The sequence below is a fragment of the Erinaceus europaeus genome, chromosome 2 (genome assembly GCF_950295315.1).
Source record: "Erinaceus europaeus chromosome 2, mEriEur2.1, whole genome shotgun sequence".
NCBI lineage: Eukaryota > Metazoa > Chordata > Mammalia > Eulipotyphla > Erinaceidae > Erinaceus > Erinaceus europaeus.
In genome coordinates, this window is record NC_080163.1 from 96,281,892 (window position 1) to 96,300,391 (window position 18,500).

Here is an 18,500-nt window from a genome sequence, read left to right on the forward strand (position 1 = left end):
TAATTACAGTGAGGTTGAGATTTTCTTAAAGAAATTCTCTTTTGAGCTCTATCCACAATGACATCATATTAACAGTGATAAGAGGGCTTTGGGGTGGGACGACAAGAAGCTACTAAAGTGCTCTTAAGCTTCAAAGAGGAGACAAGAAATGCATTCCAATCAGAATTTTTTCCAGTCAGGGGATAACTCTGCAATGCCCTGCTGGAGGAGTGACTCTGACAAATAACAAACTGTTTTTGTGGGAGACTGATTTTGCTAATTATTAATAGTCTCTGGGAGAGGGGACGGACACACACACACACACACACACACACACACACATATCCCACGCAAACACACAGCTGAGAAGAGGACAATTCTCAACCCACCATAATATAATAGTTTAATATTGACACAAGCACAGCATGTGGATTGAGGTCACACTGGAGCACATGTAATGATTGTTCTCTACACAAAGAAATACAAACAATGACACTGAGGGGAGATGACCCAGATAATATACATGCATGAATCAGTCTCTCCTGGCCAAAGAAACAATTGAATCCCAGGTCATATGCTGAGAAGCTGCACAGGAATTGTGCTTTTGGGATAGTTAAACAATAGAATCAAAAATGTTCATAGCTGGGGATGCGCCTCAGAAAACAGTACACAGTACTTGCATGCATGAGACCCTGTTATCTATCCTCTGCACTGTATATATTAGAGCAGAGCTAGAATTTTGGTCTCTATCACCCCAAACCATTTAAAAGATTTTTAAAATAAAATGTTCTAGGACCTGGCCATGTTGGACCCAGTAGCAAACACATGTTACCATAACTAAAGACCCAGGTTCAAGTCCCTGTCATCCCTACCTGTAGGGGGGTGGGGAGCTAAACAGAGTGGTGGAGCAGTGCTGCAGGTATCTTTCTTTCTCTCACTTCCCCTCCATCTCTATTTCTTTTTTATCAAAAGAGAAAGAAAAGGGAAAAAAGAAAAACACCACTGGGAGCAAAGGATTCCTCACACAGGTAGTGAGCCCTAAATGATCCTACTAGGAAAAAAAATTTTTTTTAATATTTATTTTATTTATTTATTCCCTTTTGTTGCCCTTGTTGTTTTATTGTTATAGTTATTATTGTTGTTGTCGTTGTTGGATAGGACAGAGAGAAATGGAGAGAGGAGGGGAAGACAGAGAGGAGCAGAGAAAGATAGACATCTGCAGACCTGCTTCACCGTTTGTGAAGCGACTCCCCTGCAGGTGGGGAGCCGGGGTTCGAACCGGGATCCTTATGCCGGTCCTTGTGCTTTGCGCCATCTGCGCTTAACCCGCTGCGCTACAGCCTGACTCCCAGGAAAAAATTTTTGTTTAATTTTTAATAAACATAATTAGTAGGTAGACGGACACAGTTTCATCAATGAGCAGGTGTAATGGAGCTGTTTTGTTAATGCTGCACAAAAAAAATACATGGTCTGTCTGAGTTAGAAATGTGATTTAATGTTCTTTAATGGAAAGAACAGCAATTCAAAGATCCGATGAGTGTCAGAACTATGGAAAGATTTAGCACTGGATAGTGCAAAAGAAACAAGATTTAAATTCTAGAGACTGCTAATATAAGACTGAGTGAATGGACTTAACGATATGCTAATAAATATTTGGGCAACACAGAGAAAGGAGAGATTGATTCCAGTCTGGGCAGAATAAAGGAGCATGTTGTGATAGGCTCAGAATCACAGAAGGGCAGCATAAAAATAGAGGACGCTTTCCATGTCTTGTACATAGAACACACTCAAGAATAACAGTTTTTGTCTCAGTTATCACTCAAGGAGGATAAAGTTCTGCAGTTTTTGGAAACCATGAAATCCTTTGCTTTCTATACCAAAAAAATAAATATAACTTGTATGGCTACATTTCAAGCTGTCATGAGACTTCCAAGCTGGGTGCAACCCTAAGCAAAAAAAAGAATGTCCTAGATTCACAGTGAATGGGTCCTCTCTCCTAGTCTCCCTAGTCCATGCTACACTTAAAAGCCTGGACAGAAAATATCCCTGAGGTTTAGAGAGAGAAGACCTTTAGCTACTTGCTGGCAGACTGATGTTAACAATAAACCCCAAACTCCCCATTTGAGCCCTGCTGAGCCCTCACCCCTAGCTACCAATTAGCATTGCTGTTTTCTTAAGTCTCCTGGCCCCTTTTCTGCGGGCTTCACTGCTAGAAGGCCAGAAGGAGTCCACCAACTCAAACAGAAAAACAGCGGGAGCATATTTAGATCAGCCTAGATAGCAACCTTCTCTGCTAAAAAGATTGAAACTGCTCTTCAGTCATTACCACAAAGGCAAAAACAGTTACTATGGCAATAGCAGCAAGTTGTACCTGATTCCACATATAGTGTCATCTAATGATTTTTATAAAAAAACTATGAAGCATATATTACATCCATATGATACATAGTGGGAGGAGGGCTCCAGATTCAGCAATTCTAAGTGGGCACACCTAGTGAAATTAGAATACAAAGTAAACAAGTAATTTTTAGTGTAAGTATGTCCCCATAATATTAGCAATATAAATAGCTTATGAGTTACTGGACCTGTATTTTTAGATTACTTGTTGTTTACCTAAAATTCACATTTAACAGTGTGCCCAATTTTATCTGGAAATGCGAATTGGGAAGGAGGACTGGAGCAGGAAGAATCATGTGCAAAAAGGCAGTTGTTGCATTTTTCTCAGCTCCAGTGAATAGCTCAATTCTCATAAACAGAGATTTCATGTAGGAGGCCAGGTGGTGATGCACCTGGTTGAGCACACATGTTATATGTTATAATGCACAAGGATCTGGGTTTGAGCCCCTGGCCTCCACCTGCAGGAGGAAAACTTCACAAATGGTGGAATGGGGCTGTAGGTGTCTCTCTGTCTCTCTCCCTCTCTATCTCCCATCTTCTCTCAGTTTCTAGCTGTCTCTATGCAGTAAGCAAATAAAGATTTTTTTAAAAAAAAAAGGTTTCATGTAGTAGAATACAGTTAAAGGAACTGTTAGACACTTATTGTGGAATATCTTAAACAGTTGGCAATGCTTTCACAACAAAAGTTTGGAGATGTGGTCTAATTTTGGAGTCAGATGTTTAATTTATTTAGGGGGAGTTATCTTTATCAAAATACCAAAGAAAAAATTACTTTCAACTGTCGGCTTCAAATTTGGACAGGATAAGCCAATGACTTACAATGAGAAATTTGAATTGCATGAAAAGGGGGGATGAAATTGCAGTATTCTGGGAAGGATAGTACTGAGTTGGAAATTCAAAAGCTAGAAGGAAAAAAATTTTGACCAGAGTGAAATTCTTTTTTTTTTTCTGACCCCCCTCCCACCCACCCCGGTGGAATACACCAAATTTCACCAGAGTGAAATTCTTGATGGCAGTCAGAGAATATGATAGTGGAATCAAAGACTTCATTTTCATCTTGGACAACGCTGTTGTCATCACCTGCCACGTGTCAGAAAGCCTTTCTTCTTCTAGCGTTTGCCCTTCTTCCGTAGCCAGTCAACAGCGTCAGGTTGAGCCTGATGTCTGCTTGTTGCTGGCTTTGAAAGTGACTGGGATCCATGTGGATTCAGTCGGCTAGGAAGGATCGTCAGTTTCCCCAATAAATGGGTACTCACGGGATGCACCACGAGAAGGTCGATCCAATTTAGTCTCCACTTAGTTGATCTACCTGATCCACCTGGAAAGTGTTGGAAAGAACAGCACCTGTGTGCACTGCTCAAATCTCTGCAGAACCAAAAACAGAGACCAAGTTCTAAGAAAGACACCAGTGGAAAGGACAGATGCCCAAGTAAGAAAGTGCAATGAACATGCAAACACATGCCACAGGAATCTACACAAGAATCTGCAGACAGGTTGAAAACAATTTTATTTCAATTTAAAAAAAAAAAACAAGCCTTCCAGCTCTCACCTAACTCTGTGTGCATGAAGACCTCTATAGATATAGTTTCACATAGTTTAGGGGTAAATAATCTTGTACATACATGCTTTACTCTTTCTTCATTATAACTACCTTTGATAGCTTAGCACCTTTGCCAGTGTTTTTCCAGTCCAAAGGAGGGATGAGCCAACATTGATTTATTCTCTGTTACCATCTGTGGCAAGAGATGTGATTAGGATGTCTCAGTGTAGTGATGATAAGCTAGGAATGTTTAAGTGAGAAATTTCCCATTGTTTCCATGTATTTTAATATGTGTACACATATCCCTATGTAAATAAATGCCTCCATGGTTACATAGCTCATGAAGTGGATACATTTAACTTACGGTTTATGAAAGACCAATGAAGCTCTTCTTATAATTGCTTATATTTCTTAGTTGTAGTTTCAGTGCTTTCCCAAAAACCAAGTACTGATTCATGATTTATGGTGGCAAATTAATACAGAATATTGTTCAAAGAGCAGTGTCTGTAATTGAGGACATTAATGAGTCATCACAATGGGACATCAGAGAATGGTCAGGATGTGGCATTTATATTGAAATGTTTATTTAATGCTCATATATCGAGGGGCACTAACTATTAGAGTTTTTGCAGTCATTATGCTGTTTCTCTTTTCCAGTTCCTAGAAAACTATAAAAACAAAGAACTAATGATTTGATTACCCCTGGAACATCACCATGATACTGTTACTTTCTCTGGAGTGCTTGGGAAATAAAATTTAAGCTGCTATCATGTGAAAAGAACATAATAATTCAAAACTCCCTGGCTAATCCCCTAGCTAACTATGACCAAATATTCCTGACATTGCTAGGAATTTTTCCAACCTGCTATTTCTTGCTCCTTTTATCTAATGATGTTGCTCATTCTGGCTAACATCTGTCATGATCCCTTGAGCCACTTTCAACTGAATGCATCTGAACTAGTCAATTCCCGTTTTGAGTTTTTGCACTATAGCCCATTCTTATTTTGAAAACTCAAAGCAATAAATATCTACTCTTTAGCCATAGTACTTTTTTTTTTTAAGTTCCTATTCCAGTGGTTTGGGAGGCAGCACAGTGGATAAAGTATTGGACTCTCAAGCATGAAGTTTTGAATTTAATCAGTCCAGTGCATGTACTAGAATGGTGTCTGGGTCTCTCTCTCTTTATCTCTTTCTCTCTCTCCCCGCCTCTTTCTCTTTCATCTCTCTCATGGATAAATAAAATATTTTTAGGGGCCCAGTGGTGGCACACCTGGCTGAGAGCACATGTTACAATGCGCAAGGACCCAGGTTGGAGTCCCCTGGTCCCTACCTGCAGGAGGAAAGCTTCACGAGTGGTGAAGCAGTGCTGCAGGTGTTCCTCTGTCTCTCTTCCTCTCTATCTCCCACTTCTCTCTTGATTTCTTGCTGTCTCTAGCCAATAAATAAATAAAGATATATTTTTTTTAATTTTGAAAAGTTGCAGCCTTTTTCTAAAAAAATAAAATATTTTTAAAGTTCTTATTTCAGTGCTTTTATTAATAAACACATGAACATACTATAAATTTGTTCTTAGTTATTTCATAATATGCTATTTTATTAATTTTTTTACATATTTATTTTCCCTTTTGTTGCCCTTGTTGTTTTTCATTGTTGTTGTAGTTATTATTGTTATAGATGTCATCTTTGTTAGACAGGACAGAGAGAAATGGAGAGAGGAGGGGAAGACAGAGGGGAGGAGAGAAAGACAGACACCTGCAGACCTGCTTCACCGCCTGTGAAGCGACTCCCCTGCAGGTGGGGAGCCGGGGGCTCAAACCAGGATCCTTAGGCTGGTCCTTGCACTTTGCACCAGCTGCGCTTAACCCACTGTGCTACCACCTGACTCCCCGCTATTTTATTAATTTAAGAATTTGCATGTCTATATGAACAAGTATGTGTGCATAAAATCATTGCAGATGCTGGGCTTCTAGTTTAAAAAGAAGAATCACCCACTGACTTCATAAAATCAACAGTCTAAAAAATGCTTATTTATTCAAGCCAAAAAAGGACTTTGTAATGACAAATCTTTCTTGCTACAGTGTCATAATTTCTTAATTTTTCTTTCTTTCTTGCCTTATTTTTGCCACTAGGCGTTTGTTGCTGCACAATTCCACTACTCCCAGTGAACTTTTTTTTTCAGGTGACAGTGAAAGAGAGGGAGAGACAGAGAAGGAAGAGAGCTACCACAGCACTTTTCCACTCATGGAACTTTCCCGTCCATGGTGTTCCTATGTGATTGCTAGAGCCTCAAACCTAGCTCCTTGTGCATAGTAAAGTGTGCACTCTACTGAGTAATATTCTCCTAACCCACCCCCACCCCCACAAGCTATCAGAATTTTAAAAGTATATTAATAAAATAACTTTCTCTTTACTCCTAAGTAATTTATCTTTGCTTCTATTTCCTTGCCTCTTTTATTTTTGTTTATCATAGAAGCATACAGTGGAAGACAAATATTTTCACTTTATATAATAATTGGGATTTAGCATAAGAGTTGAAACCACAAACTTAAATCAAATTTGAACATAAAGTTTTAATATTATTGACTATTTTTCCATTCTATCTTTGAATCCTTTTGCTAACATTAAAAATAGACTGTCTATGGGTAATTGAAAACAGAATAGGTGATACCCAGAACATTTGTCAAAGCATTGTAGATGGGACAATGATATAGTACAACAGTTATGCAAAGGACATTCATATCTGAGGCTCAGAGGTCCCAAGTTCAAGCCGCAGTACTAACATAACCAGAGCTGAGCAATGATCTAACTAAAAAAATAAGATTGTAAAAGAATTGTCAATGACAAAATGGTACTGAGCTCTCCCAATTATATATTAAGCATATATCTCTGTCACACATGGTGCCATCATGAGACGGAGACTAAAATCATCATCTGTTGCCTTTCTCTCCCCAAACAAATCAGTTCAGAATGTCAGGCACAGGCAAGAATATTACAAAACATCGTGGATTCTGACATCTGTCAGGGAAAAATTCAATCAGAGGAATAGAAAGTACTCCAGGCAAGGCAATGCTGAGGGAGTATCAGAGGAAAGAAAACAGAAACATTTAAGAAATCAAAGTATCCAAGTGATGCTGTCTCTTGTATACATCTTGCTGTATTAACTGAGCCCTTCAACTTCATACCCCCTTCAACCACCAAAGTAATCAAAAAGTCTGTATAGCAAAGAAGGGGTGGGGGGGTCAATGTCATAGGAGAGAGAAGATAGCAGGACTCTGAAGGTGCAGGCAATGGAACAAAATAAGTAAAGTGTATAGTTCCATTTGGAATAAGTCATCAATGACTGTCTCCAAATCCAACAGAAATGTAGCATGGCTGCAGGCTCTAATTAGGAGTTCATAGCAAGGTTATAAGATAAAGAAATTTTACCAAAATATCACTAGTTTTCACCTTAGTCACTTATATCAGGATGTTCATTAAAGTTAACCATTTTTCTCTTTGTATCTTTTAAGTACAAGTGAGAAGCTGGAATAAGCCAAGGAGGCACTTAAAATAAGGAATTTAAGCACAAAACAAGAATGAGAGACTTGGGGCATCCACATGAGTAACTAACTATGCTACAAGGTGGAATCATCAGAATGAGATAGTCTATGCCATGCCTTTGCTTACTCTACCATGTAACGTCATGAAGCTTACCAGAGATACCCATTTCTGTTAAAGCCTAGCTCAGAGACCCCCAACCCCTGATGAATTATCTAAGTGGCTTTGGAACCTGTTCCAGAAGCAGATACTTATACAAAGCCTGTGTGTGTTTGGGGAGGGGGGTAACCCTATCACATCTCTTATAGTTAGGAAAATTCTTACTAAATTACCAATTTAGTAATTCTTACTAAATTACCAACCAGCTTAATCTAAAGCTAGCTGCTTTCTTTCACTTTTCTTGGTTTCAGTTTCTTAGTGCAACTAAACACTGTAACAGATAGGCCAATGAATGATATTCTTTTCTGCTGCACAGAATCTGAAGCGGGTAGCAGAGACCTGGATGGATGAATTTGCCGAGTACATTTACCAGCGGCGCCCAGAATACAGGCACCTCTCTACTGGGGACATCTCCGCACAGAAGGAGTTGCGCAAACAGCTCAAGTGCAAGGACTTCAAATGGTTCATGGCTGTGGTTGCCTGGGACGTGCCTAAGTACTACCCTCCAGTGGAGCCCCTGCCAGCTGCCTGGGGGGAGGTGAGAAGAGGTTGTACCTTTACCTTAGTTGCATCCAGTTTCCTGGCCATAGGGAGTGGGAGGGACAGTTCCAAGCTTCCTGTCTGTCTCTGACAGCTAATTAAGATGAGGTCATTAGAGATAAAAAGAATGGCCAACCTCTTTTAGAAATTGTAGCAGACGAGGATTTAGCTCTTCATGGTGCCTACTCCCCCTGCCCCAACAATTCTGGCCACTACTGACTCTCCAAATGGAATATTAAAATATACCTGGAGTGTCAAGGAGATAGCTAAGAGTAGCATACTGGACTTGTGCACAGGACTTGGACTTGAGAGATCCCACATTCAATCCCCAGCACTACCACAAACCAGAGCTGAGAGGCACTTTGCTTAAAAGAAAACAAACTTTAAAAAATATTTATTAATTATTTAATTTGACAGGATAGAGATAAGTTGACAGGGAAGGGGATATAGGGAGAGAAGAAGAGACACCTACAGATATGCTTCATCTCTTGTGAAGCTTCCCCTACAGATAGGGACTGGGGGCTTAAACCCAGGGTCTTGTACATAGTAACTTGTACACTCTACAGAAAAAAAAATAAGTATTTATAATTATTGAAATCATCATTTGTACAGATAGTGCAAATACGTATTTGTGCTATTTTATAAACTTGTCCATGATAATGACAATTTCACATCTTGCGCTTCTTGACCTAATCATTGACCAAGAGTCAGAGGCATGAAGCTATTTTCTCAATCAGGTGTGCTACTATGCAGAATCACAGAATCATGATGAAAGTGTATTTCCAAGAGACACAAGTGTGGCTTGAGTCCTCAGGGACCATGTAGTTCTTTGAATAAGTACTGATCTGTACTGATCTTTTCACTTCTGGATGCCAACTTTTTTTTTTTTTAATTTTTAATTTAAGAAAGGATTAGTGAACAAAAGCATAAGGTAGGTGGATGCCAACTATTTTTGATCAAATATGTAATGAGCTTGTGGTCCAGCAGTTGGCGCAGTGGATAAAGCATTGGATTCTCAACCATGAGGTCCTGAGTTCGATCCCCAGCAGCACATGTACCAGAGTGATGACTGGTTCTTTCTCTCCTCCTGTCGTTCTCATGAATATTAAAAAAAAAAAAATGGCTAGACAGCACCAATTCCCAAACTTAAGACATCTATTGACATAAGCAGACTATTGTGTAGAGATTTGGTTACATTCAATCCTGTAACTGTAACTCTATTTCCCCCACAGAAAAGAGAGTGATGTAGCAAGGACTAAAATTAGACAAGGTGGATTTATTGGAGCAATTGAATAGTCTTTCATCAGAGGCAAACTGTGGAAGTACTTAGGGGAAAGGTGGGGTGAGGTCATACCATTCTCAGCTGTTCAGAAGCTTGAAATACACTGTAGTGCTTTATAGAGGGACATTTCATAGTGTCTCTCTCTCTCTCTCTCTCTCTCTCTCCTCCCTCTCTCTCTCTCTCTGTGTGTGTGTGTGTGTGTGTGTGTGTGTGTGTGTGTGTGTGTGTGACTTACTTGATTAGTATTTGTGGTTTGATGGAGCTCTGAAAACAGTTCACCTCAGGGTATGATAGAAAGAATTAAAAACTTGGGTAAATTGCCCCAGTTCCCTGGAGAAAAGGTGCTCAGCAAGTTCTTGGTCTGCTGCTTGTTTTGCTAGGAAAGTCCAAAACATTGTAACTGTCTGCTTTGTATCTGGGATACCACCTCCCACCATAGTGAGAGTAAGCTCATGGCTTCATGATCCCTCTCCTACTGGATATGTATCTGTATCTGCTTCAGTCAGTAATGTGGTTTAATCTTTTGCATAGTTTGCATAAACATTTCATGAAAATTTCCCTGAGATATTAGTAATATTCTGCTCAGATTTATTTTAGCTAGTTACCATGGACTTAATTTACAGCAGTGAGAATTTTAAAGTAGTCCCAGGAAGAACTTCATGCATTGGGGGGGTGGGTAGACAGCATAATGGTTATGCAAAGAGAGTCTTATGCCTGAGGCTCCAAAGTCCCAGGTTCAGTCTTCTGCAGCACCATAAACCAGAGTTGAGCAGTGCTCTGGTTAAAAAAAAAAAGTAACTAGAGCATCATTCTGGCACTTGGGAAGAACTTCACACATTGTGAGATTTAGGAATTCATTAGTCAATAAGTGGGTGAGTCCCTCCCCAGCTTTTTTGGTTTTTGTTTTGTTGTTGCTGTTGTTTTGTTTTGTTTTATTAAGACTATACCTTTTAGGATAATTCCAACACAGTTCTACCTTTGTGCCTAAGAAATACTTGAAGAGCTCACTATCATTTTGTGATTTGTAGCTAGGCTAATGTCTCATCAGTTGTTTCTATTTTATGTGGAAACAAAATTTTATTCCTGCCTATTTGTAACTGTTTTCCCACATTGTCAGACTAAGCCACCTCACAAACTATAGTCCCTGCTTGGAAACAGTCAAAGCTTCCATTGAGGCTTTAGGGGAAAAAAGAACAGTTTCCTAGAAGTAATCAAAGAACTGTCTCAAAACTAGGTAAACTGTGCATGTTTTGCTTGTTTGTTCTAATGCAACAGTGGGGAATGAACTCAGGATCTCACATATGTATAATGTTACTAGGCAGCCAGCAAGCTAAATTTTTCCCTATTTTTTTTTACTTAGAAAAAGAGAAAGAGGAGAGAGGAAAGAGGCAAGAGAGAGGAGAGATTCCACAGCACTAATTATTGCACCATCCATTAAATTTCCCAAGTGCCTTCCATGGTACAATTTTACAGAAAAGTTGCAAAGACAGCACAAAATTAACATATTCCTTCACCCCACCTCACTTTTGCCACATCAACCATAGTCATTTAAACTAATTAACATTAGGACAATACTATTAACTAAACAATAGACTTTATTCAGATACCACAAACAGTTTTCTCCCCCCAAACCCCTATTAATGTCCCTTTCTTGTCGAGGGTCCAATCTAACATATTCAAGGACTGTTTCATTTCCTATAAACTTTAAATTAATAGCTACAATGGGCAAAGCTCCTAAATAAATGCAATAGACCAACTGTTGCTTTACTGAAAAAGAGAAAAGGAAAATGCAGACTATGTGGTCCTTTTAATGCAATTAGAAGGAACCACAAGACTCCTTTATGGGAGATCTGTGCCAAAAAGCAGGCTAACTTGCTTTTTTATGCACTTGCACTTGGAACGGGTTTCCACCTGCGTTTTTGTGCCAGCCTGATTCTGGGTAAACAATAAAGTGCTTAGGCAATTTTTGGCTCGAGTAGGCAGAACACAGTTTGTAAAGGGTACATTACAGACCACAAACAGCCTATAAACTGCTACTCATTTCCCTAACAAATTCAGCTGGATTATTGTGTCTGGCTCCTAACTTGTATCTACTTCTACCCTTGCCCCCATCACTTTCTTCACAGCATGGTTTACTGAAAACTGGGAGATCAGAACCTCCATTCAGGTGCCAGGATATAGCTGAGCCAATAGAGTACTTACTTGCCTTACCATCTCATCACATTCAATTCCGGTTCAAGCCCTGGCACTATCTGGGAGTAGCATGGATGGTAGTAGGATAGTAGAGCAGTGCGCGCACGTGTGTGTGTGTGTGTGTGTGTGTGTGTGTGTGTGTGTGTGTGTGTGTGTGTGTGCTTGTCTGTCTGTCTCTCTGTCTCTATCTAAAACTAAAAAAAAATTTAAAAGGTGGGTAGACTGTGGCACAACTGGTTGAATGCACATGTGACAGTGCGCAAGGACACAGGTTCAAGCCTCCAGTCCCCACATGATTTGCAAATAGTGAAGTAGGGCTGCAGGTGTCTCTCTCCTTCTTGGTTTTACCTTTCATTCTCGATTTCTCTCTATCCTTATCAAATAAAAATAATATTTTTAAAAGGGTGGGAAGAGGGATTGGGTAGTGCATACACCCAGTCACAAAAAAAAGAAAAAGAGGAAGGAAGGAAGAAAAAAAAGAAAGGAAGGGAGGGAGGGAGGAAAGAAAGAAAGAAAGAAAGAAAGAAAGAAAGAAAGGAAGGAAGAAAGGAAGAAAGAAAGTCTCCATTCAAAAACTTTCAGTGCCTACCCTTTCACTCTCTCAGGGTGGAGAAATCAATAAGGAGATCAATGTCTTTTTTTAAATATTTATTTATTTATTCCCTTTTGTTGCCCTTGTTTTACTGTTATAGTTATTGATGTCATCATTGTTGGATAGGACAGAGAGAAATGGAGAGAGGAGGGGAAGACAGATAGGGGGAGAGAAAGATAAACACCTGCAGACCTGCTTCATCACTTGTGAAGCGACTCTCCTGCAGGTGGGGAGCTGGGGCTCCAACCGGGATCCTTATGCTGGTCCTTGTGCTTTGTGCCACCTGTGCTTAACCCGCTGCACTACCACCTAACTCCCACTTTTTTTAAATTATTTTTTTAGTAGAGATTTGCTCAACTCTGGTTTCTGGTGGTGCTGTGAATTGAATCTGGAACTCTAGAGCCTCAAGCATGAAAGTTGCTTTGCATAACCATTATACTATCTCCCTCACACAGTCAATCTCCTTTCTTAAATTATTCTGGCCCTTTGCATGCCCTCGAATCTCACCACTTATTATTTACTCCCAACTTCCATTTTCATATAGGCCAAACCCAACACTAATTCAGAGCCTTGCTATTTGCTTGTCCCACCACTTAGAACCCTCCAACCCCAGAAATCTTATGGCTTCTTCCCTCACTTACTTCAGGTTCTTACTCAAAAAAGCCAGTCTCAGAGACAAGGAAGGTGGCTCAACAGTAGACCTCGCACCTCACATACATGAAGTGGTGGGCTGAATTTCTGACATCACATAAAATGTTGAAAGAGTGGTCTGGCCTCTCTCTCTCTCTCTCTCTCTCTCTCTCTCTCCAACTAAAAATAAAGTCATAGGCCAAGGAGATAGCTTGGTGATAGAGCACATTATTTGCAAGCCTAGGACTCAAGATTTTTATATCCTGCTCAGCCTATGCCAAAGCCAACTGGTGCTCTAGCTTCTATCTCTTTCTCTCTCTATCTCTCCATCTCTCTATCTCTCCCATAAGACAAACAAATCTCTTTTAGATAAACAAATCTCTTTTTTAGGTCATCTTCTCAGGCCTTCACTGGTCATACTACATGCTGTGCACAATCCATACATTCATATACCCATATGTAAACACTTCTAATCCATCTTCACAGCTTACTTTTCACCTCAGCATCCTTTACTATATCGATAATTATCTAATTTATTTACCAAGTTTCTCACCTACCTCCCCATAGCACAGGGATCTTGTTGAATTGTTATTAAAGCTCTCTAGCAATTATAAGTGTAGTTTGGCATATAGTAGATGATCAATTTTATTGACAAATGAATAGGCCTGGGCAGTGGTGCACCACTGTTACAATGCTCAAGGACCAGGGTTCAAGTGCCCATGCCCATGTCCCTACCTGCAGGTGGAAAGCTTTGTGAGTGGTGAAGCAGTGTTACTAGTAGTACTAGTTTCTCTCTCCCCCTCTGTCTCCCCCTTTCCACTCAATTTCTCTCTGTCTCTGTCAAATATATATATATATTTTGCCTCTAAGGTTATCACTGGGACTTGGTGCCTGCACTACAAATCCATTGCTCCTGGAGGCTATTTTTTCCCTTTTGTTGCCCTTGTTGTTTATCATTGTTGTTGTTAAATATTATTGTTGTTATTGCTGTCATTGTTGTTGAGTAGGACAGAAAGAAATCAAGAGAGGAAGGGAAGACAGAGAGGGGAGAGAAAGATAGACACCTTCAGATCTGCTTCACCACCTGTGAAGCAGCTCCCCTGCAGGTAGGGAGCCAGGGGTTTGAACCTTGATCTTTATGGTGGTCCTTGCACTTTGTGCCATGTGCGCATAACCCACTGTGCTACCGCCTGGCCCCCCATAAATAAAATATTTTTAAAAATTAGAAAGACAAATGAATGGAGGATCCTGTCTCCTTGCCCCTTCATGGTTCACAATTCTGTGTGCATACCTACCCAGGGCATAGCAAGCTTTCACTCAACTTCACTATAATGGAAAAAAAGTATCTGCACTATGTCGTTAAAATTCGGGGCTCCAGCAGGCCGGGCTAGCTTCACTGCGGTAAACAGAGACTCGAATACACACGACTGGGCCAGGAAGCTATATTTCTTTATTCATGAACAATGATTCATAAACTAACCCAAACTAATCACCACACAGATCTCTCCTACATCCTTCTCCTCCAGCAGCTCCACTAGAACTCTCGAACTACGTAGCATAAGGGGCGGGGAGAAAGAGAGGCATGAAACTAGCAAGGGCCAAACCAATTATCCTGGCGGGGGGAGAGTGAGACCAAAGCAATGTGAAGCATAGCAACAGCACTACTCCCTTCTTGGCCACACAAAGTTTACCTCTTGGACTGACAAGAGAGCTCACTTGGATAGTGCACTTGTTTTGTCATGTGTACAGCCCTATTTCAAATCTAGTGCATACCACATGGGAGAAAGTTTCAGTGTTGTAATACCTTTCCATCTCTCCTTCCATCTCTCTATCTTTGCCTATCTGAAAAAGTCAGCCCAGTTCAGTGTAACCACCGTGATAGCAAAACAAACATGTAAACCACCTTAAGTACTGAATCTTAGAAAACAGAATTTGTTGGCTTGTCAAGCCTATGGTCCAAGTGTTAAGTGAACAAGATAGGAACTATTCTCTCTTGATGTCCTATGATAAAGAGGAAAACTCTCCAAGTAAAAAATTCTCTGTTCCTGAAATTTCCAAATGCTCCTTGCCAGCTTTCTACTTAAACTGCAAGAAGATGTTAAAGATGTATCTGAGGCGGAGCCAATGCGGTGACTTGGAGGCAGCTGCTGGCATGAGCTCCAACAACAGCAGCCGGATAGGGTAGGATATTACACTGTCAGCAGGATGATGAATAAGGGGTCCTAAGTGTGACATCAAGGAGGTAACTATACCTCAATCTTGTGTTAAAAAGCGGACAAAAAAGAAAGGAAATCTTAGGATTTTTCCTGAAGTGCACCCCTCCCCTCACCCCAAAACCAGACCCCAGGGGCTGGAGAACTGCTACTAGCAGGCCCCCCTCTGAGACTTTTTCTTTACCAAGATTCCTGGCTCAACAGGGGTATCATTCCAATTCTTTTCCTATTTGATTTCCTTCTCTCTCTCTCTCTCTCTCTCTCTCTCTCTCTCCCTCTCCCTCTCCCTCTCCCTCTCCCTCTCTCTCTTTTTTTTTTCTAAGTGGAAGGAGCTCTAGTTGAATAACAAAATATCTGACCAATCAGAGCTTCACTGCTGCCTGGGAAATCCTGAGCCCACCAAGCTGCAAACTGACTGTTAGGATTTTTTACTCATTTTATTTTATTATTACTATTATATATATATGTATGTCCCTCTCCCCCCTCCTTCTTCAGGTTGACCAAGTTAACTATTATTGTTTTTACCATTACTAGGTGATTGACTGTCCTGTCCATTGTGAGAGGAACTTGTCTCATTCTACCTTTTCCTTCCACTCTCCCCTTTTTTCCTCCTCCTAGCTAATTAAAAAAAAAAAAAAACCTCTTTCCTTTCACTGCTCTTCTTTTTTTTTTTTCTTGTTCTTATCTTCTTTTCCCTCCTCCTTCTTCTGCTTTCTGAATTCACTGATACTCACTTGTGAATTATTTTGGGGAATAAATCTGACTCAGAGTGGACTCTGTGTGTGTGTTTCTCTTCTCTACTTTCCTTTTTCCTCTTGCTATCCCTAGAATTTAAAGTGGACAGTAGATTTGCATAATTGTCTATTCTTTCTTTCCCTTTTTTTCTTTTTCTTTATCTTTCTCATTCATTTAGATTTGGTTGCTTTTTTTTTTTTTTTGGACCAGAGGTGTTGTCTGGCTAACTTGAATTGGTTAAACTGCATCAATCCTTGCTTCAGTTACTATTGTTGTAATTTCTGAGGTTGGTGACTGCATTTGTCATAAAGGTATTTAGCATGGCATGGCTTGTACTCAAAACACAACAGCTGAAGAACAACAGAACAGAAAAACAAAAAACACATCAATAAAAAAAAGGTTAAATCAAGAGCAGATAAAACTGCAACCACAATGGATCAAGACAGGATCCCAGAAGAAACTCCAAATCAGTCAGAAGTAACCATAGATAAGAAAAGTATGCAAGCAGTAGTAAACTTAATAATTGTAGAATTGAAGACAACTATGGAGGAAAGGGCTGTCAGAATTAGGGAAACAAGAGATGAGCCCCTCAAGGAAAATACTAGTTACCACGAGGTAATCAGAGAACTGAAAGTTGAAATAACTGAACTAAAATGTCAATTAGCAGAATAAGCTAATACTATAACTGAACTGAAGAAAGAAGCTGAGAGAAGGGAAAGCAGGCTAACATAAGCAAAAAACAGAATTAGCCAGACAGAGGATGAGCTAGAGAAAACTAAGAAAGAGGTAAAAGAGCTCAAAAAGAGATTGAGAGACACTGAAAACAACAACAGAGACATATGGGATGATCTCAAAAAAAGTAACATTCATATCATTGGCTTACTAGAGGAAGAAAGAGAGGAAGGGGAAGTAAATATTCTAGAGGAAATAATAAAAGAAAACTTCCTAGCACTAAACAACAGAAAAGACATTAAGATTCAAGAGGCCCAGAGAGTCCCAAACAGAATCAACCCAGACCTGAAGACACCAAGACACATCATAGTTATAATGAAAAGAGGTAAGGATAAAGAAGGGCTCCAAGAGAAAAATGAAAAGTCACATACAGGGGAAAACCCATCAGCAGACTTCTCCACTCAAACTCTAAAAGCCAGAAGTGAATGGCAAGATATCTGTCAAGCCGTGAATGAAAAAGGGTTTCAACCAAGGATAATATATCCTCCTAGACTTTCATTCAAACTAGATGGAGGCATCAAAACCTTCTCAGACAAACAACAGTTAAAAGAGGCAACCATCACCAAACCGGCCCTGAAAGAGGTTCTTAAAGACCTCTTATAAACAAGAACTTAACCATAATACTTAGCATATATCAGAGCAAATAATAGAAATTGTTGAATTATGGCACTACAATACATTAAATCCATGATATCAATAAATGTCAATGTCTTAAACCCACCCATTAAAAAGCACATAATGGGAGGATGGATCAGAAAACACAACCCAACCATATGCTGCTTGCAAGAATCCCACCTGACCCAACAAGACAAACACAGACTTAAAGTGAAAGGATGGAAAACTATCATACAGGCTAATGGACCACAAAAAATAAAAAATAAAAAGGCAGGAACAGCCATTCTCATCTCTGACACAATAGACTTTAAATTAAATAAAGTAATTAAAGATAGGCAAGGCCATTACATAATGATTAGAGGATCAATCAACCAAGAAGATTTAACAATTATTAATATCTATGCACCCAGTGGGAGACCATCTAAATACATCAAACACTTACTGAAAGAATTTCAAAAATACATCAATTGTAATACAATATTAGTGGAAGACTTTAACACCCCTCTCTCACACTTAGACAGATCAACAAAGCAGAGAATCAACAAAGAAGCAAGAAAATTAAATGAAGAGATGGACAGAATAGACCTCCTGGAAATTTTCAGAGTTCTTTACCCCAAAAAACTGGAATACACATTCTTTTCAAATCCATACAACACATACTCAAGAGTAGACCACATGTTAGGCCACAAAGACAGCATCAACAAATTCAAGAGCATTGAAATCATCCCGAGTATCTTCTCAGACCACAGTGGAGTAAAACTAACATTTAACAACAAACAGAAAATTATTAAAAGTCACAGAATTTGGGAACTAAACAACATACTGCTTAAGAGCACTCAAGCAAGAGAGACACTCAAGCAAGAAATTCAAACGTTCCTGGAAACAAATGAAAATGAAGACACAAGCTATCAAAATATTTGGGGCACAGTCAAAGCAGTACTGAGATGGAAACTCATAGCCATAGAGTCACATATTAAAAAATAAGAAAAAGCCCAAACAAACGACCTTACTGCACACTTTAAGGACTTAGAGGAAGAGGAATAAAGGAACCCTAAAGCAACCAGAAGGACAGAAATCACTAAAGTTAGAGCAGAAATAAACAACATCGAAAATAAAAGAACCATGCAAAAGATCAATGAAGCCAAATGTTGGTTCTTTAAAAGATTAAAGAAGATTGACAAACCCCTAGCCAGACTCACTAAAAAAAAAAAAAAAAAAAAAAAAAGGGAGAAGACTCAAATTAATAGAATTATAAATGATAGAGGAGATATCACAACTGACACTACAGAAATCCAGAAAATCATGCAAAACTTAGAACCATACACCACCAAGCTAAAAAATCTGGAAGAAATGGAA

At 39.5% G+C, this 18,500-nt stretch overlaps 1 protein-coding gene across 1 annotated transcript in view; it reads left to right on the top strand.

The window, feature by feature from the left end:
• Positions 1–18,500, top strand: part of GALNTL6 (polypeptide N-acetylgalactosaminyltransferase like 6) — a 1,261,228-nt gene that overhangs the window by 1,181,122 nt on the left and 61,606 nt on the right. The window contains exon 10 of the mRNA XM_007523011.3: positions 7,929–8,150. Within this exon, the coding sequence (XP_007523073.1) occupies positions 7,929–8,150 (222 nt within the window). The remainder of the gene's footprint in view (positions 1–7,928; positions 8,151–18,500) is intronic.